Here is a 27,162-nt window from a genome sequence, read left to right on the forward strand (position 1 = left end):
ACTCATGAGAAGTGAAAGGCGTTTCAAACCTTTAGCTCTTGAAGAACTGTATTTATTCTGTTCCGAGAATGCTGATGCAACCCATGACTGCAGTGAACTGCTCATCATTAGAAAGATATTAAAGGCCAGAAAATCATGCACTGAATGACAGACACAGAAAAACAGCCATTGTGAACATGCTCTTCACCTGTTGCTCGCTCTTCGGCTTCCTTTTAATGGTGTTGGTCTTACTGTCAACCTCAAAAACAAAAGTAGACTCAAAGCCATTCTGTTGAGGACAGCAGAAAAGGAAAAAGGAAAGACATGAAAGAAAGGAGAAATGAAATGAAACACAAAACAACCTGGAAAATGGGAAAAGCAGCAGAAGTAGTAGAAGAAAAAAAAAAAAAAGGGGGGGGGGGGGCTAAGAAACCGTTCTCCAGTCCTGATTACATATTTCAGCCTCAAAGCAAAGGCCAAATAAAACTGTCTGACAAGGTCAAGCTATGATACCACAAAGTTGCTTAAAGAGACATTCTGTGTTCATCCAACTTCTAGAATCCTTTATATGACAACCAAGTCAGCTGCCCCAGACTAGCTAAAAGGTCAGTTATCAATCAGTACAGTGGAAATGTTTATGTTGGCAGAGTGTGAGCAGGATCTTCCTGTGTCATTTATGGATTACTAGAGAGAAGTAAACTAAACATTAAACTCTGTGTGTCTTTGCAACTTGAATTTTCCATCCTCTACCTCTTGCACATTTTACAGGAAGTGAGATTAAACAAAAAACTAAACAGAAGGTGAGACTGTGGAAAACAAATGACCACAAATGCTCACAGCCTAAGCAACAAAGTTCATGATCTGCAAGCCCTGATGTTAGAGGCAGACTTAGACATTGTTGCTATCATGAAGACATGAATGGGATGCAAACATACCAGGCAACAATCTATTTAGGAAGGACAGAGATGGTTGTAAAGGTAGCGGAGCAGCTCTGTACATGAGAAATGATATGACAGCGACTGAAATGCCAGGGGCCTGGGGAAAGAAAGAAGCGATATGGATCACCTTGAAAAGAGATGATGGAACCTCTGTCCACATTGGTGTTATCTACAGACCTCCAACACAATCAGAGGAACTAGATAAAGATCTGGTTACATATATCCAAGAAGTTGGGAAAGAAAAGAGAAGTGCTGTTGCTGGGAGACTTCAACCTGCCAGATGCGGATTGGAAAGTTCCATCTGAGGAACTGGAAAGAAGTAGAGAGATCATGGATGCCTTACAAAGTGCTCTGCTCAGACAAATGGTGACAGAACCCACGAGGAGGAGTGACACTGGATCTGGTGCTCACAAATGGGGAAAGTGTGTCTAATGTCCGAGGGTACCCACTTGGGCAGCAGTGATCATTAAACAGTTTGGTTAGCTATAACAGCTAAAGTGGAGGGCGGTCACTCAAAACTCAAAATCCTGGATTTCAAATATGCTGATTTTAGTAAATTGAGGGAATACCGAAAGAAAGTGTTAATGAGCTGGGAGATCATATGAGAAGTGGAAAGACAGTGGTCCAAGGCTGAAAGAAGCCATAAATATGGCTACTAACCTTTATGTAAAAAGAGTAAATAAAAGCAAGAGAACAAGGAAACCGATATGCAAGTGGCTGAGAAAATAAAGGCTAAAGTGGGCATTCATGAAATAAAAACTCAAGATAAGGAACACAGAAAGGAATACCGGATGAAACTAAAAGCTGCCAAGACAGAGATATATCTGGCAAAAGCACAAACGGAAGAATAAATGGCTAGAAATATAAGGAGGGGTGATAAGAATTTTTTTCAGGTATATTAGTGAAAGGAGACTAAAAATGGAATTGTGAGACTGAAAGATGCTGTGAACCATTATGTGGAGAATGAGAAGGAAAAAGCAAACAAGCTAAACAAATACTTCTGTTCTGTATTCATGGAAGAAAATCCTGGAGAAGGACCACAATTCACTGGCAAAGGTACATATGACAACGGAATGGATATAGCACCATTCACAGAAGAAAGTGTTTATGAACAACTTGAAGAATTGAAGGTGGACAAAGCCATGGGACCGGACGGGATCCATCCCAGGATATTGAGGGAGCTCAGAGAAGTTTTTTGGTCTGTTTATGAATAAGAGAGTTTAAAGCCACCAATGCTGCTGACATGTTCTCTCTACTGCCCTGAGTAGGATTAGAGATATAGGCTTTCTTAGCTGCCCGATAGGCCTTTTCCAGGTGTAGTATGCCCACCGCCAAACGTTTAGCCCGGGCGCACATAAAAGCTATTATTTCTCCCCGAATTACTGCTTTAGAGGCTTCCCAAAATATTATAGAGGACTCACAAGACTCTGCGTTTGTGTCTTCATAAAATTTCCATCGTTCTCTGATATGTTCCAAGAAAATCTTATCCTGGAACAGATAGGAAGGAAATCGCCAAAACCAAGAAGTTGGCCCCCCGAGGTCGAGTTCCAAATCTACCCAAATCAGGGAATGATCAGATATCTCCATTGGCCCTATAAAAGCTTGGCTAAGTCTGAAGAACCATGTCTGGGAAAGGAGAATATAGTCTATACGCGACCAAGATTGGTGGGCTGATTGATGAGTGTAATCTCATGTAGCGGGGTGTAGAAGATGCCATGGGTCCACCAATTGTAGGGTTTTGCACAGTGCTGGAAGCCCCTTTCCTCCTCCCACAGCCGGGCATGCCCGGGGGAGACAATCTATCTAGAGTAGGGTCCAACACCTGGTTAAAATCACCCGCCCATACCCAAAGGGCATCTGCATACTGAAGTCCCAATGCTGCGAGCGACTGAAAAAAACTAGGACAATAAGTATTAGGGCCATAAACCACACACACATAAAATTTTTGCCCTTGGTAATTAAGTTGAATCATGAAGAAATAGCAGCACGGTTATGGATCAAGGGGTGGTGTTAAAGGTGAAGGCTGACCAAACTGACAGACAAGACTGTAGTTAGAACGATAACGAATGTGATTGTTGGGCAGACTGGATGAACCACTCAGGTCTTTATTTGCTGTCACTTACTATGTTATTATGAGACTACTGCCCATATAAAGAAAGGGAATACTTTGTTAGAAGAGCTGCATAGCAGTGATTGTTTCATAACAGGTTTTCAGCAGCACTGGGGAAAATTGAACAGCACATTTTATGTGATACAGTATGCCAAATATTCTTCTACGAACCTACTACATCTTTCTCCTTTTAATTTCATATTTTATTTTCCATATTCTTTGCTTTATTTTCTTGTTGCAGTATCTTTTTATCTCATGTTCCTCACTTTATTTTGTCTAGTCTCTTTTCAGACTGACACTATTTGCCCTTTCAGAATAGAAATCAAACTTTTACAATTTGGGATTATTTTTTTACATTATTGTGGTGGACTGCTTTGTTATATTTATTCTGACTCCAATCATTGGACCCACTACCTTACAATCTAAACTAATTAACCATGGATCAATCATGGACCAGACAACTCTGTCAAGGGTCTGTCTAAGTATGTACATTTCCCCAGTCAGATCCAGAAGTCTTGTCATTTTATTCTGGTTAATCTTTTGGTACCTGTGTCAGCAAAACCATTAGTCGGTGGTATCAGCCACAGCAGTTTTATCCAGCCACTAATCTAAGGGACAAGGGCACAGGGGAGGAGACAGACCCCCACCAGCATCCACTTGTTTCTCTGCAGAGGAAGGGCTAAGGGCACACAACACTTCCTACCGGGGGAGAATACAATATTTTCTGTAGGCTAATGGACTGTGATGGGGGAAGGAAGACCATGTCCTTTATTTACAGGGAAGATACTAGCACATGTCTTGTCTTTATTAAGTGGTTTTTAAATGCATTAAGGCTCAATTTTAAAAGGGTTTCTGTCCTTCTTCAAAAACAGAACAGAGAGACGTTAATGGATTATTATCTGTACTAAGGCATTTCCAATATTGAGTTCCTTGGGGCACAGCACCATCTGTGTTTATATGTCATCCCTGAGAAACATACTCTAGTAGCCCTGAGCAGGGTTTCCTATCATTTCTGGACAGCATCACCAAACCGCAAGGAGTCAAAGCTTCATACTCCACGTAGGCAAACTAAGAAAGCACAAGAGAAACTATGCCCAATGTATTCTGCACAGCATGTGCTATTTCAGCGTTAAGCCTCAGTTCCCATTTCTGACACATGATGGGACAATACACTGCTATTACAATGACAAGACTGGCATCCAGGATGTGCCGGGGTGAGTTTTAGAATTGCTGCTTGTACTGACAGACTGCATACAGTGGTTGACAGCTGAAATGCGGCTTCCTGCTTCCCAGTTAGGTTACTTGAAAGAAGCAGGAGGGCAGATGTCTTCTTAATATTGTAAACTGTCTTGAGCTTTTTGGTATAGAAGGTACGTAAAAACTTTGTATTAGTATTAGAAAAGTAGGCTTGTAGAAGGTATGGCATAGGGAAAAAGGAAAATAGTCAGAGGCTGGAGAGAATTGGTGGTTGCAATGGTTAGAATGGGATAGCAATATGAGATGTGGAAATGGAAGAGTTGAGTGGACTGGAGACCAAGAAAATAATTTGAAGGCTGGAAAAATAAAATGATTGGGTGACAGCTGAAATATGTGAGAAGAGATGCCAATGAATAGAGGTTAACCCAGAATAGATTAAAACTAATGTGGAAGAAACTGAATTAATGTATGTTGTGATAGATTCAACAATGAAATTACCAGATACTGTCTTGTTGTTGGAGTGCTTGTTAAAATTTCTATGCAGGTGTGAAATTTAGGAGTTTTAATAAACTCAGGTCTGTCTTTTAGGCCACAAGCATTAATCCGCAATACATATTTTAGATTGCAGATGTTGAAGTCATGTTACCCTGTATTCATTTTGCAAGAGTTTTACAGGCAATGGTGTTGAGTGGCCTGGACTATTGTAATGTTATATATATTTGGGATTGCCAATCTCTTGTATTCAGGCTCTACCCTGGATAAAGGCGGATAAGAAATAATAAAGTCTAATTCTAATGACAAAAACAAGAGGGAAAGGAGGAGAAAGACAGAACTGGGACTTCTGTTGATACCAGCAGTAGAATGTTTCCACTATTGCTGCTAAAACAAATGTCCTTTAAGACAATTCAGAGCTTTATTCTTCTTAGGCTCTACTCCTGATTTTAAGTAAACTGGACTATTTAAACACATGTGCATTGCAATTCCCATTTTCAATGGCCCATTTATTCACTCCCAAAATGTTCTTTCCTTCTTTTCACACCTCTAGGAACAGCACAAAAATCAAACCATGCATTTCTTAGAGGAACAATGCTATCTTTGCCACTTCTCTCAAGCTTTTCAAAATCACTTACCAACTCTGAAAAGTGGTAAAGTCTGTTATCCCCACCCCCCCTGCCCCTACACACATGGTTTGGCAGAGCGTGGTCCATCCATTTGAAAGTGATGAGGAGGTTGGGAAGACACACATAAAAACAAAACCCACAACACATACAGTCAGTACCATCTGGTAAGTCTCTGTTCATCTTGAACTGAGGCTAATGAGAGAGCAAACACATTTATGGAGAAGCCCAACTGCAAAGTGATAATGTAAAGTACAAGAATGGTCGATTTTTCCCAACCATTTCACATAAGGGGAATCCAGCTACTGTTCCATGCATTACATACCATTATTGCATATCTCGGCCCCTCCTTTCCTTTAATGGGTACTGTATATAACCTGTAAGGCTGTCTGTGACTCTCAGAACAAGACAGACCCGGGCTAGGCAGAGGGCTCATCGTGCACTTTGGGAGACACCTCTCAGCGCTACATGTGGCCATGATATTCACAAGGCCTTTTACATTAGTGCTGAGCCGTTGCTGTGTGCCCTGGAGAATGCAGGAAGCAGGTGTACATAGTAAGAATCTGGAGCATGCAGTCCATGCAGTAACACACTCTACAGAGAGCACTGTGCTATAACACTGTGCCTCTCACCAGTTCTACTACTGCACTAATGTCATACAATAAAGCATAAAACATGATAAACTCTGCTTGGGTTCTAAAGTCAGGAAAGCTGCAAGTTTATACGTTTACAATACCCATCACACTACCTTTGAAGGCATTTTGCTGTTATTGTCCTACAGTAATGTTCTGTGGTATTAAAGTGAAACCCTTTTGTAATGAATTTTCCAGAGCTCTAAAACCTCCCAATATATTTCACTGAAGTAAAGCTCTGCTTTAGTGAAGAAATATTATTGGTTAGCAAATGAAAATGGAAAGCATTTTTGTCAAACATTAATTCCTCCAAGATGTCAGATATTCACATTTCCCAAAGCTGACACATTCCAATTAATAAATTCAGAATAAAATAGGACAGCTTGACAAGTGGGGCGATGTCATCCAGTGAAGCATTGGCCGGAGAAACAGAACCACAGCTCTAAGAGCTAAGTAGCCTAGTGGTTAGTGCAATGGACTGTGAACCTGGGGAAATTGCTTCAATTCCCACTGCAGCTGCTTGAGACTCTGGGCAAGTCACTCAACCCTCCACTGTCCCTGGTTCACTATTTATTGTAAGCCCACCTGGGACGGAAAAAGTACCTGCACATAATAAATGTAAACTGCTTTGATTGTACCACATAAAGGTGGTATATCAAATTCCATTACCTTTAAAGAGGTATTTGGCACAGGTAAGGATCAAGTTGTTTCTTTCTATTTGACATACCGCTCCAAGTGGTGTACAATATAAATCAATACATAGGATAGAATGAGAAAATGAGAAACAGAAATCCGATTATCATACAGGTATTCTGCTGCCGTGCCACTGCATACCGCGTCCCTGCTCCAACAACCTGAAGGCTATAAGTAGGGGAGAGAACATCAGTTAGGATTCGGAGGGTGCATGGAAAAAAAAGTCTTTAGGAGAGCTTTAAACTTCTGATGGAGGATCCTCCTAGTTTTATCACATGGGGCCACGTCTAATTCAAAGCTTTACATGAAACTGGAGAATAACTCTTCGGGCAGGTGGGTGGGTTTTGTCAGGATGAATATCTTGCTGAACTCATAGTTCCTTTCGGAATCCCTCACCAAACAGTAATGGAATGTCAAAGTGTGGACAGAGGTCTATGTTGCAGCCTTCCAGATCTCTTTCACTGAGGCTGACTTCAGGAGGACCACCGACTATAAGCCTTCACATGCCCTTCAAAGGTTAAACTGATCTGTGCATAAGTGAAAAACATGCAATCTGCTAGTCCAATTAGATACAGCAATCCTAGGTTAATAGCAGATTTAAAAACAAAACAAAACCCAAAAGCAGAGTGGACTTTCTAATGGCTCTAATCCACTTTGAACAGAGACTAAGAATCTTTTGCAATCCAAAGTGTGAAAGGCACTGAAAACCTGACTGACTGGGATGTCTTAAGTGAAAAATCCTCCCTATACAGAATTTTATGACAAATGGGTGGTTTTGCACATAAGTCCTAAGTTCTTGGTAAGGCGGTGTTGGATTTCAGCGCTGCGTACACTTTGTAGCGCTCTAGAAATGTTAAATAGTAGTAGTAATTTCCATCTCAATCAAGTCACTTGTCTATCCACCATATCCACAAAGGTACCCCAATGAATATCCATAAGAGATTTGCATGCACTGCCTCCACTGCATGCAAATCTCTTTCATGAATATTCATTGTAGATATCCTGAAAACCTGACTGGCTGGGATGCCTCCAGGACCAGATCTGGGAACCAATGCACTATGGGCTAGAGCTCAGACTGTTGAAGTGACCACCTAAGTAAGACTTTCCAGGCCAGGTTCATCAGCTTATATGAGTCTTCATGGTTCAAAGAGAGCTTTCATCAGCTAAGTTAGAACTACACTGATGTCCCAAGTCACAGAGAGACGCTTGATGAAAAACGCCAACTGAAGCAACCCCAGCATGAAATGAAAAACTGGGTTTAACATCTACATTGTGCGGATATGCACACATTTCACCAAGATGAACTGCCACTATAGATGGTTTATAAACCTGACAGAGGAATGAAGGTGGTACTCTAGCAGTTTTTAGTTGGGACAGGAAAAAGTCATCTAGGACCCTTCCATCACAACAAAGAGCAAATCTAATTCATTTAAAACCATAAAACCTTCTAATGGAGTGTCTTATATAAGCAGAAAGGATGTGAGAGATGTTATCAGACAGATTCAAGACTTAATACTACCCTATAGTTTCGATGTTGGAAGCTCCACAATTCTACATGGCTAGGGTTGCAGAAAAGGATTACCGGATTGTTTTTCTGAAATACAACTCTTGTACAAGAGAAAACAAGACATGTTTTAGCCAACAGGGAACTACTGGTCTCTTCTAGTTTTAGTCTTTGTTAATAAATGAACTGCAGGAAATGCAAGTGGACATCTTTCCTGGAGTTTAGGAGGAAGGAATCTACTACTAGTTTATTTTGGTTCCCTATCCTGAAACAGAACTGAACAGCTTCCTATTTAGATAAGACACAACGAGATCATGGATGTTCCCCCACTTACAGAATATTATATGCTACCTCTCTCCAGGGACCACATGTAGTTGAAGGACTCAACTCAACTTGTCCACTAGGATGTTGTACTTTTTCACTGGGTATGCGACTCTACAGATCATCTCAAGCAAGATGGACAGTCTCTAAACGCAGGAGATACTAGCTTGTTCCTCCTTACTTATTCATATAGAACTGAATTACCTGAATATTTGTCTGGATTTATATATTTTTTTTGCACAAAGACAGAAAGAAAGAAAGAACCACCATACTACAGATGCAAAACACATCTGGCCTCTGGGAACACAAAAAAAGAAACAAGGTGGCCCAATGCAAAGCTAGCGTAGAAGAATTTGCAGATGCCTGGTGCAATGCTCTAGAACACTCTTACTGCTATATTCATGTTTCTCCAGCCATGATTTCAACAGATAACACCACCCCACTCTTGATTTGATGACCACGTAACCTGTTTGTCTTTAGAGAAAAGAACTATATATGCAAAAGCATAAATAACTAAACCAAAATAACTATAAAAATTTGACAAGTTTAATGATTTTTTATTCTCTGTTGCATTCAAAGTTTCTCTCGTGTTTCCAAAATGATACAGAAAATTATTAATTTATTTGGATGGGGGAGTCATTATAAAAGGGTTCACCTGTCTACAAAGGACCCTGTTGAGGGAAGATCCATTTCAACTTTTGCCAAATGGAAGAAATCACTTATTGACCAGGATCTAGCAAGTATAATTATACAATAGACATTTTCCCCAAATAAAATTTATCATGATTTTGGCTATTTACACAAACTAATCAGAAATATTCTACTCTGAGTGAGACAGTCATGCTACATCTATGCTCTACATCAAGAAACAGGCCATTGCGTGCAGGCTCTTACCACTAGTAAGGCACTATCATCAGTGTGCTGGGACCGCCAGAATGGAAAGGGACACTGGGGAGGGGGAAAGAGATGGAGCAATGTAAGATACACACAAACATGGAGATAATGCCAAATGGTAAAGACAATGGGGAAAAGACACCACCATATAAAAAGAGGAACAGGAGAGAAAATCATCATGAAATGTCATGGCCAGTATGAAAATTGTAAAGCAAAGTACTTGTATCAAAAGTCATCTAAAGATTCTATGCATGGATAACAGCAAAACAGATGCTCAGATCGGATTGTTCTACCAAAAATATTCTTTCGTGTTATTATAATCAATGTGAATGGATATCAGAAAGTAAAATTACATTGCTGGTAAAAATCAAAGGTGAGCTAAACATAATACAAGAAGTGGTCCCACTTAATTCTAATAACTGAGATAAGACGACTTACAATAATTTTGTATACAAATAATGTGGCAAAATAGGGCTTGAGCTGTTAATTTAGATGCAATGATAAGTCGTCGTAGTAGCAGTAGATGCTCCCTCTTTTCTCTCTTCCAGGCTGGTTAATTGTGCTTTTTGGTTGCTAATGTGAAGGAAGCCCTGAAGCTAAGAGCAGTAAAACTGAAACATGCAAGGGGAAAGGGGGTTCCTTTTAACATTTACTCCCTCATTCTATACAGGGCATGCACAGTTATATGCACAATTGCACATGTAGTTACAGAATACTTCCATGTGTAACTTTAAATATTTCATTGGCGATAAGGCGTCAATAATTGACTTTCAATATCATTACTTTGCAGTTATGCACATAAGCGAGTTACGAGCCAATTCATCTGCCGAGGGTGTGAACATATGGGCAGGGAATGGGCATGACAGCTATTTTAGCGCACACTTTACAGAATGCTTCCCTTATGTGCATCTAATTTTAGGCACATTTTATTGCTCTTTTGGTAACACAGATTTGCCATTATAGAATACTAGACTACTGCTAATATTTTTGGTGCTTATTTTCTAGAGCCCTGAACAGAATCTATGGACTTAAGACACACAATGAAATATACACAGTGCCTTGTAAAAACCTTCACACCCTTGTGCATTTTTTTACAATCTGCTGTCTAAAAAATACAATTTAAAACGCATTAAAAGAGGAGTTTCGAAATTTGGGTGCAGTGTTATAGAATACCGGGGGGTTAAGCATCCAACTTGTGCGCCAGGATTTACACCAGGTTTCAGCAGGCATAAGTTGGGGCATGGGAATCAGCAAGAAGTGCTATTCCACAGAAGGTGCAGTTTTTCCCAGCTCCTAAATTTAAGTGCCACTTTATCAGCATTTCTCCCTGTCTGGCCTACATTGTTATTGTTCTCTACTCCTCCTGTTAGCCCACTGGTCAGACTTTCCATAGTCAGCCAATAGGCTGCAGGGGGAGGCAGGAACAGTAGCTTAGAAGACACAGCCTTCCTTACTGCTTTTCCCTGAAATTTGAAGTTTTCAGCTCTGATATTCTCTCAGTACCCAAGTGGAAGAATGCACTTATACTGGCTTTAGTAGGGTTTCCCAACTCCAAAATAAGGCCCAGACACACAAAGGTAGAAAAATATGTTTTATTTTGAATTTATTAACTGGAATATGTTAGCTTTGGGAAATGTGCATTGGAGATGTTTATATATTGTGTTTTACTTGAATAGATGTTCTGGTGTTTTAGGGTCCAGTGTAATATCTGTAGTGCTGCCCTCCTGGACTATGTGGCATAAGGAAGAAACAAGCAGCTGCATCAGACCAGTTCCTTCTCCTCTGCTGACCTGAGCACAACTGCTTATTTGAGCTGTGTGGCAGTATGGAGTCTGTGTGGTTCAAGTAAGCATTGGGCCTAGGCTGGTAGAGGAAGAGGAAATGTTCTGATGTGCAGCTTCTTCTCATGCCACATGATCTGGGAGACATGGTAAGGTGCGGGGGCAAGGAGACAAGGAATACCGAAAGGTAGGTGTTGGGGGATGAGAGAAAGAACTAGGCAGCTGGGGGAAGGGAAGGGGTTCAAGCTAAGTCGGGCTGAGAAAAAAATGGAGAGGGCAGAACCTGAAGAGTGATTATTACTGGGGAAGGAAGAAGCTGGGGGAATGGTCAGGCCTTATGACTGGGGAAATTCTGCACAAAAAATTACAAATAATGCAGAATTTTTAAATATTGCACACAGACCCCCATTCACAATCTGTTTTCACTTTGAATGGGCTGTCGGCATTGTCACGTAGCTTAGTAAAGGGGGGGGTGGGGGGGAGAATTTCCCAAAATGTTTATGCAGAAATTTTTTTTGCGCTGAATTCCCCCAAGAGTAATAAGTACAGTTCTTGCTATTTGTATCATTACATTACTGTTGTATGACTTGTTTGCTAAATGTATGTTAAGTTTGAATTTCATTCAGGTTTATTCATTCACACTGGATGGAAGGGCACATGGGCCTTAGCCCGACGGCAAATGCACCTCCGTTTCACCTATTCTGGGGTTCTGCTGCGTTCACTCTCTCTTTTTTTTTTTTTGTTTTCTATTTCATTTTATGTCTACATATTTGTTTCTAGTTTGCAGTATATTACTATTATTCATTTTCACTAAGTGATGGCCTTTGTTTTCCTTGTATAAAAGAGATCACGGATTCTGTTGATATATAGGTTCCATATAGGCATGTGAAGCAGTCTATCTTTTCCAGCTGGAAAAGAGCCTCCGAACCTCCTCTCCTTAATAAAACACACTCCACCCCCAACCACCACCACTACATCCCTAGCTAGGCTGTGGCAACCACCAGCAGCAGAGGGCTCAACCCTGGTAGAATGGACTGGACATTTTTCTTTTGTGTGTGGTTTGATGCCATCAGGCTGTTTGACTTTGGCTTTATGTGCATATCCTATATAATAATTTCCACCTCCAACGTTCCATCGCTGTCTGGCTGCCTGGGTTCATAACATCTTATCACGTCAGCCAGCCTCCAGCGTTCCATTCCCCCTCACTGCCCGCCCTCGCGTCAAAACGTAATGACGTCAGAGGGCGGAACAGTGAGAGGGAAGGGAACGCTGGAGGCGAGCTGACGTCAGGATGTTACCAACAGAACAGAAGCCAGCTAGGCAGCCAGAAAATGATGAGGTACAAAGGAAGAGAGAATCGCGGCACATCGAGGGGAGGGCAGGGCAGAGCAGAATCGATGGACATGGATGGGATGGGAGGAGAGAAGAGAACTGCGGGACACGGATGGGAGGGCAGGGAAGAGGACAATCGCTGGACATGGAGGGGATGGGAGGGAAGAATCGCTGGACATGGAGGGGATGGGATGGGAGGGAAGAATCGCTGGACATGGAGGGGAGCGATGGGAAGAATCGCTGGACATGGAGGGGAAGGACGGGAAGAATCGCTGGACATGGAGGGGAGGGCAAGGGAGAGACAACAAAATCGCTTACAAGAGAGTCTTTCTAGGGCCTGTTTCATTAATGAGGAAACGGGCTGGGTTCCACTATAAATATGACATGTATTTTCATGATTTCATAATAAACTTAATTGCTTGTTTTCTACGACTCCCAATCCCCTTAATCCCCGACTGTAGTTTTGAGGAGGAGCTGAAGTGGTGGGGCACCACCTCAGGTTGCAGATTGCCTTGGGCCGCCCCTGGGTACTGCCACCATTGCCGTGCCTGAGTTTGTGCCATAGGCTACTTATCCAGGAAAATGGCACTGCCCCTAGTCTGCAGTAGCAATACGAAAAAGAAAATTCAGTGGGAAATCTGTGAAGCCTTGTGCCTGAGAGGTCTTGCAACATCTTAACACCTCCTCTGCAGGGCTTCCTGGTGGATATCAAGGGTAACACTGAGGTCTTATGTGGTAAATAAGTTTGCAACTCTCTAGGAATTTTTTCCCTGTTTTGTATCTCCCTGCCCCCAGAAGACTTAGCTTGGTCACTGCAGTGACAGACCTGGGCTGGGAACCTGGAAATATTGTGCCCTGAAAATACTGACCAAGGACATCATGACTCTCCCTGACAGGTACTGTGAATGCTGCTTTCACCGCCAAACAGGAAGTGATGCATGAACTTCCGCATTAAAGTGCACAGGTTACAAGCCTTGTACAGTGCATAAGGACTCCACGACCGCTCTTCCCCTCCTTACCTCGATGTCCAAAGGAGACTGCTTCTGGGGACTCTGTGCTGTCTTTTGCTGCAAAAGAAAAAATAATTAGAATGAAGGGCAGCTGGTTCATAGTTATAGAATAAGCACAACCCATGAAAACAAGCAGCTTAGAAAAGAGTATCAAGACTTGTGTGTTGTTTTTTAAAAAAACTTTATATGAACACAGTCCTTTATACATGTCAGCATTAGTGCATTTGAAGAGAGGCCATTGCTCTACTAGACTGAGTCATAACAATAAGCTCAAATTTTTTTACAGGCGGAAACTGTAATAAACAACGATCCTTCGATCTTAATGAGCCAGATGGTGTTCCTACATAAATAGTTCAATTAAATAATCTGGAATAAAGCCATAAAACAGTTTATGGATAAAGATACAGCGTTTAAATTTGCTTTGTGCCTCAATAGGAAGCCAATGCAACGATCTCAAGAAAGGAGTGACATGATCAAACTTATGTCATCCACAAATCTGCTTTGCAGCCACATTCTGCAAAATCTGTAAATGTCTCAAGGCTAAATAAGAACACCCAATGTAAAGTGTATTATAATAATCTAGTTGAGAGAGCACCAACGCCTGAACTACTACCTGAAAATCTGATGTATTCTTCAGATATTTAATACGTTGGAGCTGTCTCAACCTAAAAAAAAACCCCACTTTTTTAACCAGCTGTAAAATCTGATATTCCATAGTCAAATTGGATTTAAATAAATTCCCAATATTCTTAATGAAGTTTCCAGAAAAAAGTTTGAAACTCAAATATTCAAAACTGAAGTTGATAAAACCTTAGTTGAGGGAGTAAAGCATAAAATTTTGGTCTTAGCTATATTCAATTTAAGCTTAAAACTTAAGGCCCAGAGTTCCACAGTATCCAAACTAAGATAGAAATTTCATTACTACTATCTTCAATCAATTTTTTTTTTTTTACGGAATTAGAATTATGTCATCTGCATACAAATAGATTGTATTTTTTGAAAAATAAAAAAAATGTACCCAATGTTGTCATCAAAACATTAAACAAAATGGGGGATGGGGAGAACCCTGTGGAACCTCCACTATAGACCTCCTATATGACTGACATCATTTGTTCTTTGGAAACCCTTTAAATTCTATCTTCGAAGAAGCTCTTAAACCACTGAATCACATTTCCTGTAATTTCTAGGTCTCCCAAAACATCCAATAAATCATCACGATTCACTAAAAAATGCAGATGCCAAGTCAAACTGCATACAGCGAAGATACATACCTGTAGCAGGTATTCTCCGAGGACCAGGGGCGTAGCCAGACTTGCGTGGGAGGGGGGGTCCACAGCTGGAGGGGAGGGGGCACATTTTAGCCCCCCCCCTCCCATCTCTGCCGACCCCCCCTCCCGCCGCAAACCCTCCCCCGCCGCCGCTACCTTCCGTTTTGCTGGCGGGGGACCCCACTCCCCGCCAGCCGACGTCCTCTCCCGTAGAACGCAGCGGCACTGTCTGGCAGAGAAAAGTCTTCTTCTTCCTTACATGCTGACGTCCTGCACGTTGTACATGCAGGACGTCAGACTCAGAGAACAGTTCTGTTCTCTGAGTCTGACGACGTCAGCATGCAAGGAAGAAGACTTTTCTCTGCCAGTACCGCTGCGTTCTACGGGAGAGGATGTCGGCTGGCGGGGAGTGGGGACCCCCGCCAGCAAAACAGAAGGTAGGCGGGGGCGGGTTCGCCAGGAGGGGTCCCCCCACTGAAATCTACGGGGGCCCAGGCCCCCTCAGGCCCCACGTAGCTACACCACTGCCGAGGACAGCAGGCTGATTGTTCTCACATGCAGGTCCACGTCCGCTTCGGCCCGGGAACCGGCACTTTGCAAGCAAAATATAAAAAAAAGTTTTGCCCGTCACGTGAACGCGTTCCTCAGTTATTTTTTTCTCCACATTGAGGTGCGGTCGAGTTTTTTCTCCGTTCCTCTCAGGCCCGGGAAAGAGTCTGATCCGTTTTGTGGCTATTTAAAAGGTATGCAGAAGAGGGGGGATGTTTGCTTGCAAAATGCCAGTTCCCAGGCCGACGCGGACGTCGACCCACATGTGAGAACAAGCAGCCTGTTTGTCCTCGGAGAAAATAACTCGATAGCCTTGGGATAGCAGAGCTCTAGCCTGTGCCAATAATAAATTCAGCAATGTTTCTGTCATGACAGTCTGCACATTGCTATACTTTGGGCAGAGATCCTGGAAGGCACATCAAAAGTGTCGTAAGCACCTCTGGCCCAGAACTTACGACACAGCCTGCTCCAGATAGAGAGTGTCTGCCAACTCTAGCAACTTGTGCACAGAGTCCCGCAAGTACACGTTTGTGAAGAGCTGGTAGGATTGAATATGGGAAATGAGCATAGAGGCCTAAAACATTTTATGCCCCAAAGAATGCAAGGTTCTAGCTTCCCTGCCCGGGGGCACCGAAGCATAGTCTCTAGAACACTTGTTTGTCCCAATCTGTGGCCCACTTCACTGTTTTGCTACACTTCTGGTTTTGTGTTGCTGTTTTTCCCTCCCGTCTGCTTTGTTTTTCTCTAAAAACCTGAGCAAAACGCTGACAGATATCGGAGAAGACCAACTGAATAAAAACAATCCTAAAATTAAAGGCAAAATAAATTCAATATCTATGCTCCTTTTGACCTTTTAAAGGCAGAAAGAATTAGTGCCCAGTGTTTTTTCCAATACTGTTGGAAGAAGTACCTTCACAAAGTCAAGCACTGCTTCTCTTTGAATCTGCTTTGTCCTCATCCTCTCTTCTTCATACTGTAGAACAGCAAGCTGGGCTTCCCTGCGGGTCTGTTCCACCAACTGCTCTTTGTGCCGCTGTGTGTCCATATCTAAATGTGGAAGCTGTAGAGCACAGAGGTAGATACTTAGCAAACCTGACAGATTTAATAGGTCAAATCAACATCTAAAGAGCAGCATTTCATCTGGACCAAAAGGGATACATCCCAGAGTACAGAAAGGGGGAAAGTGAATGGAACTTGATATACCGCCTTTCTATGGTTTCTGCAACTACATTCAAGTGGTTTATATAGTATATACAGGTACTTATTTGTATCCGGAGCAATGGAGGGTTAAGTGACTTGCCCAGAGTCACAAGGAGCTGCAGTGAGAATTGAACTCAGTTCCCCAGGATCAAACTCCACTGCACTAACCACCAGGCTACTCCTCCACACAGAAAAAAAAATGCAAAAATGAAACTGAAGATCTACCATTAGTAATCTGTAACCTACCATTAAAATCAACTTCAGGTTTCCAGGGATGACCCAGAAAGCTATAGATCAGTCAGCCTGACGTCAGTGCCAGGCAAAATGGTAGAAACTACAGTATTATACTACTACTACTACTATTTAGCATTTCTATAGCGCTACAAGGCGTACGCAGCGCTGCACAAACATAGAAGAAAGACAGTCCCTGCTCAAAGAGCTTACAATCTAATAGACAAAAAATAAATAAAGTAAGCAAATCAAATCAATTAATGTGAACGGGAAGGAAGAGAGGAGAGTAGGTGGAGGCGAGTGGTTACAAGTGGTTACGAGTCAAAAGCAATGTTAAAGAGGTGGGCTTTCAGTCTAGATTTAAAGGTGGCAAGGATGGGGCAAGACGTAGGGGCTCAGGAAGTTTATTCCAGGCGTAGGGTGCAGCGAGACAGAAGGCGCGAAGTCTGGAGTTGGCAGTAGTGGAGAAGGGAACAGATAAGAAGGATTTATCCATGGAGCGGAGTGCACGGGAAGGGGTGTAGGGAAGGACGAGTGTGGAGAGATACTGGGGAGCAGCAGAGTGAATACATTTATAGGTTAGTAGAAGAAGTTTGAACAGGATGCGAAAACGGATAGGGAGCCAGTGAAGGGTCTTGAGGAGAGGGGTAGTATGAGTAAAGCGACCCTGGCGGAAGATGAGACGGGCAGCAGAGTTTTGAACCGACTGGAGAGGGGAGAGGTGACTAAGTGGGAGGCCAGCAAGAAGCAGATTGCAGTAGTCTAAATGAGAGGTGACAAGGGTGTGGATGAGGGTTTTGGTAGAGTGCTCGGAAAGAAAGGGGCGGATATTACGGATGTTGTAAAGAAAGAAACGACAGGTCTTGGCGGTCTGCTGGATATGAGCAGAGAAGGAGAGAGAAGAGTCAAAGATGACCCCAAGGTTTCGAGCTGAGGAGACAGGGGAATGAGAGAGCCATCAACAGAAATAGAAAATGGGGGGAGCGGGGAGGTGGGTTTGGGGGGGAAAATGAGAAGCTCGGTTTTGGTCATATTTAATTTCAGGTGGCGTTGAGACATCCAGGCAGCAATGTCAGACAAGCACGCTGAAACTTTGGTTTGGATGCAAGGTGAGATATCAGGGGTAGAAAGGTAGATTTGGGAGTCATCAGCATAGAGATGGTAGGAAAAGCCATGGGATGAGATTAATGAACCAAGGGAAGAAGTGTAGATTATAGACAACAAAATCCGTGAACATAGAGATGTGGTTTAATGGGACTGTGGGGCATACGACCTAGACCACCATTTTATGTGCAGCACAGAACCAATCTAAGATGGATACTGATGCTGTACGTTATGGGCTTAACACAACAGATTTCCATTCAGCCTGTTTCTATATGAAATCTTCTGCCCAGTGTGTGGCGATGGTGGCCAAAAAAGCAAACAGGATACTAGGAATTATTAGGGAAATGGATGCAAAATAAGACCAAGAATATTATAATGCCTCTGTATCGCTCCACGGTGCAACCTCACCTTGAGTATTGCATTCAATTCTGATCACTGTATCTCAAAAAAAGATATAGCAGAATTAGGGATGGAACTCCTCTCATATGAGGAAAGGCTAAAGAGGTTAGGGCTCTTCAGCTTGGAAAAGAGAAGGATGAGGGGAAATACGATTAAGGTCTACAAAATCCAGAGTAGTGTAGAATGGGTAAAAGTGAATCGATTTTTCACACTTTCAAAAAGTACAAAGACCAGGGGACAATGAAAAACCATAACCACAGCAGAAAGACAAGACTTCACAGTAATTTCAGGTTAATATTCAATTTTTCACTGGTGTTTAGTTTTGTTTTTTTAGCTTTCAGGTTTACTGTAGATTGTTTTATCTTTTTTTCTTCAACTTAGTTTTAATTCAGTGTATTTACTATTGCAGTAAACTCTACTGAAAATAACAAGTATCAGTGAATTCAAACACAGAAACAGAAAAATGAAGGCAGATAAAGACCATAGCCCTCCCCCCCCCCCCCCCAATCCCAATATTTTTGTCTGGAGATGCCACTGCTCACCAGAGATTTATACAGAATCACTCTCACCTCCTTTTTCAAACTGGCCATTCCTCTCCTTATGCACCCAAACATCCTTCTAGCTTTCGTTGTCATCTTTTCTGTTTGGCCACCTTAAGATCATCAGATATGATCAACCCCAAGTCTTGCTCCTCTTTTGTGCACAAAAGTACTTCACCACCTATACTGTACTACCCTCTTGGGTTTTTACAGCCCAAATGCATGACCCTGCATTTCTTAGCTGCCAAATTCTGGACCAATCTTCACTAGATACCTCCTCATGTTATCCACATCATCAATGTCTCTACCTATTTCATATTTTGATATCATCCTCAAAAGGAAAACCATAGGCAACCCTTCTAAAGTATAACTTACAAAAATGTTAAAACATAAAATGGCAGATAAAGGCCATCCAGTCAGCTCATCCACATCTACTAGCTCTTCCTCCCCTTAAGAGATTTTGCATGCCTGTCCCATGCTTTCTTAAATTCAGATACTGTCCTTGATTCCACCACCTCCACCAGGAGGTCATTCCATGCATCCATCACCCTTTCTACAATGAAGCATTTTCTTACATTACTTCTGAGCCTATGCCCTCTAAACTTCATCTTATGCTCTCATATTCCAGAGCTTCCTTTCAGTTGAAACAGACCTGCCTCCTATGTATTTATGGCGTAGAGGTATTTAAATATCTCGATCGTATCACCTCTCTCTCGTCTTTTTTCATCAAAAGTATACATTTTAAGGTCTATGAGTCTGACACTATCCCCTGGATTCTACACAGCATCCCTAGAGATCCGCATTGATTCTAAAACGTATGCAACTTAATTGGCTTAACAAGCTAAGTGCTTACAACAGCACTTAAACATGTGCACTGACACTAATTAGAATTTAGGCACACAACTCGCTAAGCATATTCCGCAACCAAGTGTGCCAAACTTCTAGCATGCGCAGGCAAAAATAGGCGTGGTTATGGGCATTTCGTGGGCGTGGGCGTTCTGAAATTTACATGCATAATTATAGAATATGGCCCAGTGGACAAAAATCCGTATGCTGGAATATATGCCACATTTTTGTTGGTGTAGATGGATGTGCATAGATTTAGGCGCTGAGATATCAATTAAGCGTATTCTATAATCAGTGCCTAAATCTAGGTGCCGATTATAGAATACGCTTAATAGGCAACTGAATTCAGCACCGTAATACTGAATCTCTTCCTATATGCTTTATGATGAAGACCACTGACCATTTTAGTAGCCGCCCTCTTGACCGACTCCATCATGTTTATATCTTTTTGAAGGTGCGTCATAACTGTACACAGTACTCTGGATGGGACCTTACCAGAAATTTATACAGAGGCCCTATCACCTCCTTTTTCCTGCTTGCCATTCCTCTGCCTATGCACCCAAGCATCCTTCTGGCTTTGGTCATCACCTTTTTAAATCTGTTTGGCCACCATAAGATCATCACAAACTATCACCCCCAAGTCCTACTCTTTTCGAGCACAGAAGTACTTCCTCCCCTAAATGATACTGCAAGTGCATAACCCTGCCTTTTTTACATTAAGTTTTAGCTGATCATTCTTCTAGCTTTGCTAGATCTCGCCTCATGCTATCCACACCATTAGGGGTGTCTACTCTATTACAGAGTTTTGTATCATCCATAAAGAGACAAATTTTACCTGTTTCAATATCACTCACGAAGATGTTAAAATGAGCCAGGCCAAGGACCACCGATAACATCCTTTTCCTCAGCGTGAATTCCTTTTACCACCACCCTTCGTCTTCTTCCACTTAACCAGTTTCTAACCCAGTCACTTTTCGGTCCAGACTGAGGGCACTCAGTTGATTTATCAGTTGCCTATGTGGAACCATGTCAAAGGCTTTCCTAAAATCTAAGTACACCATATCTAGCATTCCCCCTAAATCCCACTATCTGGTCACCCAGTCAAAGGAGTTAATCAGATCAGTTAGATAAGACCTTCCTTTAATAAAACCAAGCTGTCTCAGGTCCTGCAATCCCTAGACCAAGAACCAATCCTTATAGAACAACACTAGTAATGTCCCTTTCTTCAGAGTGACCTCCATTTACTACTGCTCTTTGTTGCTTTCCACTCAACAGTTGGTCACTTTAGGGCCCATGCGGAGGGCATTCAGTTTATTTATAATTTATTCATTTTCAGCAAGAAAAAGAAAAGGCTTCGAGTTGACCCTCATTATATTGGATACAAAGTGATATATACCATGCATAACTTCTGATTAAATATGGTTTATACCACTTTGTATCCAATATTGTCAACTTATGTAAAACTAAAGCTGACTAGTTTTTACTTTAACCGCCTTTCCATAAAATTTTAAGGCAGTGAACCATAACAACACAATAAGACAAAATAAACAGAGCACAACAACAAAATTATAAAAAGGTCATTTCAATAAATAAGAAAATAAAATGAAAAACATTACTCAAGGATTTAAAAAGGTGATAAAGGGTCCTGACCAATTATAAAAGGGTTTAAAAGGAAAGTCAGGAAATCTCTCTCTACTAGGCCTGCCTTTCCGTTGAGAATCTCTGCTCTCTCTCTCTTGCATCAATTTGTCTCAAAACCATCATCCTGAAAGTGGCAAGGTGCTTGCAGAGAAGAGTCACATAACCCATATGGGTGATTCTGTTGCATCTGCTTGTGATAATATCTTTAGTCAGTCAGTCTAACAAGAAAATATGAATAAATTACCTGATTTGGATTGTGAGCCAGACATAGTAGGTATGATGTATCAACAGGCGTTCTAAGAAACAGAAACACATACACATTAAACAGAAGATCATCGCACAAGGCAGGCTTTAAAAACTAGTGCAGAATTAGCACTTTATAGAACAACATTTTTTAATTGTTCTACCCACACATAAGGCCTTATCTAAAATCATGGTGGAATATATCTTTTTTTTTTTGTTTCTTCAGAACTTTACATTCTTTAAACAACCACCTGCTCAGTATGAATCTATCCATCAATTTACCTTTTATTATCTAGCTGCAAATCTGTGACATGCTTTGCCCCGTTATTTCAGGATAGAAAGCTCAGTTAAGCAAAGTTTAAGGTGGAACTAAAAGCTTTCTTTTCTGAGCAGGTCTTCAGTGAGGTGTTGGATTAGCAATATTTTTAAAAATATCTTATCACTATTATGTAAATATGTTGCAGTTAGTTTTTATTTATTGCATTGATGTAATGGTTTTATCATGATTTTATTGTTTTTTTTTTTATTGTAAGTGTAGACTACTTTGATGTACTGTCGGGAGGCAGGTTAGCAAATGTAACATTAACAAAGCAAACTGCCATTTCCCATCTCAAAGGATGAGCATGAAATGTTATACGCTTTTACTATTTTATATAGAAACATGACCAACAGTCACAATATAAGAGTTTAAAAATTGCTAATAGCAAAGTCCAATGACCAAGTGTTGGGCACTACTAGTAATGCAAGTTCAATTCCTGTACACAGTTACTGCTCAGGACACAAAACACACCTTGGAATCCCTATGGATAGAAATTCCATGTGTAAAGGGGAAGAGGATAGTGATAGGAGTGTTGTACTACCGTCCACCTGGCCAAGATGAACAGACAGATGCAGAAAGGTTATCAGAAATTAGGGAGGTTAACAAATTGGAGAACACAATAATAATCGGTGAGTTCAATTACTCTGATATTGACTGAAACGTATTTCCTCCTATTTGTTTTAACAGTATTTCCAAGTGACTTCATTAAGTGTCCCCTAGTCTTTGTACTTTAGTAAAAAAAAAAAATCAATTCATTTTTAACTGTTCTACACCACTCAGGATTTTATACACCTCTATCATGTCCCCCCACAGGTGTCTCTTTTCCAGGCTGAAGACTACTACTACTACTATTTAACATTTCTAAAGCGCTACTAGGGTTACGCAGCACTGTACAATTTAACATAGAAGGACAGTCCCTGCTCAAAGAGCTTACAATCTAATGGACAAATGTACAGTCAGTCAAATTGGGGCAGTCTAGATTTCCTGAAAGGTATAAAGGTTAGGTGCCGAAAGCAACATTGAAGAGGTAGGCTTTGAGCAAGGATTTGAAGATGGGTAGGGAGGGGGCTTGGCGTAGGGGCTCAGGAACCTCTTTAGCCTTTCCTCATATGGGAGGAGTTCCATTCCCTCTATCATTTTGGTCGCTCTTCTTTGAACCTTTTCTAATTCCACTATATCTTTTTTGAGATACAGCAACCAGAACTGAATGCAATACTCAAGATGTTTTATTTGATTTTACCTTTGGTCATCTTTCACCACACAGCACCTTTTCATCTTGCGACGCTGTCGTTTTTAATTTACAACGCAAACCCTTTTACTTTGCAAATTCATTGGCAAGTAATTTGGTTCACCTATTTTCCACCCCGTTAGCTTTACTGCTACATAAATATATGGATAAATAGATAAATATGTTAAAATGAAGGTCCCCTGATTTTGGACATCTGTTTCAGTTTATTTTTTCCCTCCTGTACATCGTTTAGAAGTATCACTTCTTTAGGAATATGTTATCATCAGTGTCTCTTTGGGTATAATACAGTTTATGGTTTCATTTGATTTTTGTTTGTTTGTTAATATTGATAACAGGTTTCTAACCTTTTGATGACTTTTTGGATATACGGATTGAATTACATATCCCTAGGTATGTCTCTCTCATGTTTATTTCTTATTACTTTATTCGTATATATCTTAAGATATTTTACATTATTATTTCTATATATTTAAACATTTCTTTTCCTATTACTTGATCAACACATATCTTGAGATTTTTCATATATTTATATATGTAATTTTATACAAATGTATTTTCTTTATATACAATTTTTTAAAATGTCTACGTATTTTGTATGCACATTTATTCTCAATGCATGTTTTTTAAAAAATCTATAGACCCCTGATGCAGACCGATTAGGCCGAAACACGAATTGTGCCGGGTCGTCACCAATGTTTTTAGAAGAATTTTGAATAACCGTTGATTTGAACACCATCTGTGAGAAGTTTCGTTACTCTATTCCTTCCACTTGGTGCCCTTTTCCCAGTAGAGTATTTTGCCTTCTGTTTGTGACTGTCCCCCCTTTGGAGCCGGCACCACCACCTCTAGATGAGATGACAAGATGTTTCCCGAATCACCCCCGCCTTGTGACGAGAGTGACATGGAGATTCTAGAAACAAATCTGAAAGCGGACACTCGAACTCCAGTGCATAACCGTTTCGAACCACTTTGAGGACCCACTGATCTGACGTAATCTGGGTGCACCTCTGGTAAAAGTCCCGTAACGAGTGCCCACTTGCACCCACCACACCGGTCTGAGGGCCCGCAAACCTGAGTCTTGACCTCCACAATGGCCACCCAAAAAGGGCTGAGTCCGCTGAAATAAAAACGACCCCTGGAGGCTCCCCAGACCTGCCTGGTCTCCCAAAAACAGCTATGTGCTGACAAACCATGGCCATCCATCTTAGGCTTATCTTCCGGAAACCGATGAACTTTAGCATCTCTGAGACCCCACACCAACTTATCCAACTCCTCACCAAAAAGCATGGAGCCTCAAAAAGGAAGAGAACACAACTTGGACTTGGAAGCCATATCCACAGCCCAACCCTGAAGCCAGAGCGCCCAACGGGTAGCCACCACCACGGACATAATCATAAAGCGCATAGGTTAAAACGAGAAGCTCATCTCCGTTTTTGCCACTTCCTGAACCAGAACTGACCTAACACAGAATCGTCCAACACTTTCTCTGCCCAGAGAAAGGAAGATTGAGCCACCAGCAATGTTCCCTCATAGTTGCTCGTACATTTCAGGAGCGTCGCTCACAGATTTTACATGGTTGCTCACAAAAATGGTTTTTGTGTATATACAGAAATGCTTTGCTAATAGTGGCGCTCAAAAATTGTTGTTTTTTAAAACTTGTTGCTCACATGAAAAAAAAATGTGCACTCACCACGCCACTCCTTAGAGGAAACACTGGCCACCAGACCACCACAAATGGACTCCTGCAGTGCCAACACTGATAAATCAAAAGTATGCTTAAGAAGAGTTTCCATCTTCCTATCTTGGGGGTCACGAAGGGCTCGCCACCATCCACTGGGATGGTAGTCTTTTTAGTTACTGCTGTCACCACCGCGTCCACAATGGGAGGCTTCAGAGATTTCCTATCATCCACAGGAATCAGATTAAGTTTAGCCATGGTACTAGATACCTTATGTCATGGAACACCTGGCACCCAACCTGGGGCTAACCCTGCAGCCCACCTGGAGGGGTCTATACCCAGCACTGCTCTGGTCCACCTGCACCTGCTGCTTGTGCTCTATACTAGCACCCTCCTCCCCACCAACTGGGTCTCACCTGCCTCTGGGCAAGTCTCCCACTCGCACGTTATTCCCCGGTGAGTTTTAGGTTACTGGGGCCACATTCTCAGGGGTCCCACAGTTCCTAGAAAGCACCCAGACAGACCTAAACCACAAACCACCAGGATTCTTAGTCAGTCCAAGACAACAGAGCCAATAAGCTAATTACAGTTTATTGTCATAAAATTAAAACAGTGAAAAAGTAACAGGTAATAACAGGTAACTGAAAAAGAATCAATATTAAAACTGTCTAAACACTTTGTCCTTATCTGTATAATGCCTGGGAATTTTCAGGAAATTAACTGCTCACAAAAGCCTTGAACAGGGTCTCAGGACAGAAATGTTTACCCCTGTGCTCCCTTACTGAGACTAAAGATTACCTCATAGCTTAGGAGGAAAAAACTGTCACTTCTGTAACCAAAAAAAAAAAAAAAAGACAGTCACCATCTGCTGGCCAAACAAAGGAATTGCACTAGGGAACAAATATGTCATACATTCACTTAAGAAGTCACAGACATAAATCCCCTGTTTTGTCACACCTTACAAGGTGCATCCAGAGAATTCCACTTAGCCAGAATCATGTCCCGAAGATTGTTATTCATAGGAAAAGACTGGGGTGGATGGCAGATCCCCTTTACCAGAGGATCCACCTGCTTAGCATCACCTGCAGGTGTCTCAGCAAGCTCAAATTTAAGAGCTGAAGACATCTGGTCAATATGTTTAGCCAACCATCCCGATAAAAAATTCTCACCACAGAAGGATCCTCCCCAGGCATCAAGGGCCACCAGGTCCTCAACATCCAATTCATTGAGGCCCTCATCTGAGAACTGGAGTGAGGCCTCCTCCACATCCTCATTTCAGTCTACCCGAGGCTTTTTTGCCAATGCAGGGGAACCTCCTAACCTGGAAGCAGCCCCGTGAACCAGGCCACCAGCTTTCCAGGCCTGGAATAAGGACCAGATGAACTCCGGGGGAACCCCATCCCACCCCCCAACGAGCACTCACCTGCCAAAGCACCTGCCAAAGCTACAGTGGCCCTGAAGCACTAGAGGAATCCAAGATGGTGGCAGTTCCCACTGAAACAGAGCCCACTGCTGTAGAGCCTGCTTGCTCCAAAGATGCAGCCCCTACATTCTCGGAACTGCCCTTCTCTGGAGCCAAATCCTGCACCGCAGACGCTGAACACTTCGGCTCCCCACAGTGCTATTTACTGCGCCCAAGGCACCTCTACACCACACCTCACACACCAGTGGCAGAACAACTTGGAAGCACACGTGACCGCGGGGCCCTGAACTGGAAGGAACCAACAGCGGGGAGGCTCAACCAGTCAAAGACTGGCACGCGGACACACTGGCCCTATAAACAAGTACTCTGCCCCCACATAGTGAAAATTGGCAGCCAGCACTCCGCACCTTTAGTGTTCACTATGGTGGATCCTCTTCTACTTCTATCCCTCTGCCTGTCGGCGTACCTCAGGGTTTTGTTCTTGGTCCCCTCCTCTTTTCTATCTACACTTCGTCCCTTGGTTCATTAATCTCATCCCATGGCTTTTCCTACCATCTCTATTCTGATGACTCCCAAATCTACCTTTCTACCCCTGATATCTCACCTTGCATCCAAACCAAAGTTTCAGCGTGCTTGTCTGACATTGCTGTCTGGATGTCTCAACGCCACCTGAAATTAAATATGACCAAAACCGAGCTTCTCATTTCCCCCCCAAACCCACCTCCCCGCTCCCCCCGTTTTCTATTTCTGTTGATGGCTCTCTCATTCTCCCTGTCTCCTCAGCTCGAAACCTTGGGGTCATCTTTGACTCTTCTCTCTCCTTCTCTGCTCATATCCAGCAGATTGCCAAGACTTGTCGTTTCTTTCTTTACAACATCCGTAAAATCCGCCCCTTTCTTTCCGAGCACTCTACCAAAACCCTCATCCACACCCTTGTCACCTCTCGTTTAGACTACTGCAATCT

General features: G+C 42.1%; 1 protein-coding gene across 6 annotated transcripts in view; it reads right to left on the reverse strand.

Annotated features, from left to right (window-relative positions):
* The window catches only part of LRCH3 (leucine rich repeats and calponin homology domain containing 3), a 148,829-nt gene that overhangs the window by 68,684 nt on the left and 52,983 nt on the right, over nt 1-27,162 (reverse strand). For 2 of the 6 annotated variants that reach the window (XM_030215867.1, XM_030215865.1), the window contains exons 12-15: nt 21,531-21,582; nt 16,237-16,386; nt 13,519-13,566; nt 9,387-9,440 (exon numbers count right to left, since the gene is read on the reverse strand). In XM_030215867.1, coding sequence (XP_030071727.1) covers nt 9,387-9,440; nt 13,519-13,566; nt 16,237-16,386; nt 21,531-21,582 — 304 coding nt within the window. Of the gene's footprint in view, nt 1-187; nt 269-9,386; nt 9,441-13,518; nt 13,567-16,236; nt 16,387-21,530; nt 21,583-27,162 lie in introns of all 6 variants that reach the window. The other 4 variants (XM_030215870.1, XM_030215868.1, XM_030215866.1 and 1 more) reach the window with 4 other exon arrangements.

Source organism: Microcaecilia unicolor, chromosome 10 (assembly GCF_901765095.1).
Source record: "Microcaecilia unicolor chromosome 10, aMicUni1.1, whole genome shotgun sequence".
NCBI lineage: Eukaryota > Metazoa > Chordata > Amphibia > Gymnophiona > Siphonopidae > Microcaecilia > Microcaecilia unicolor.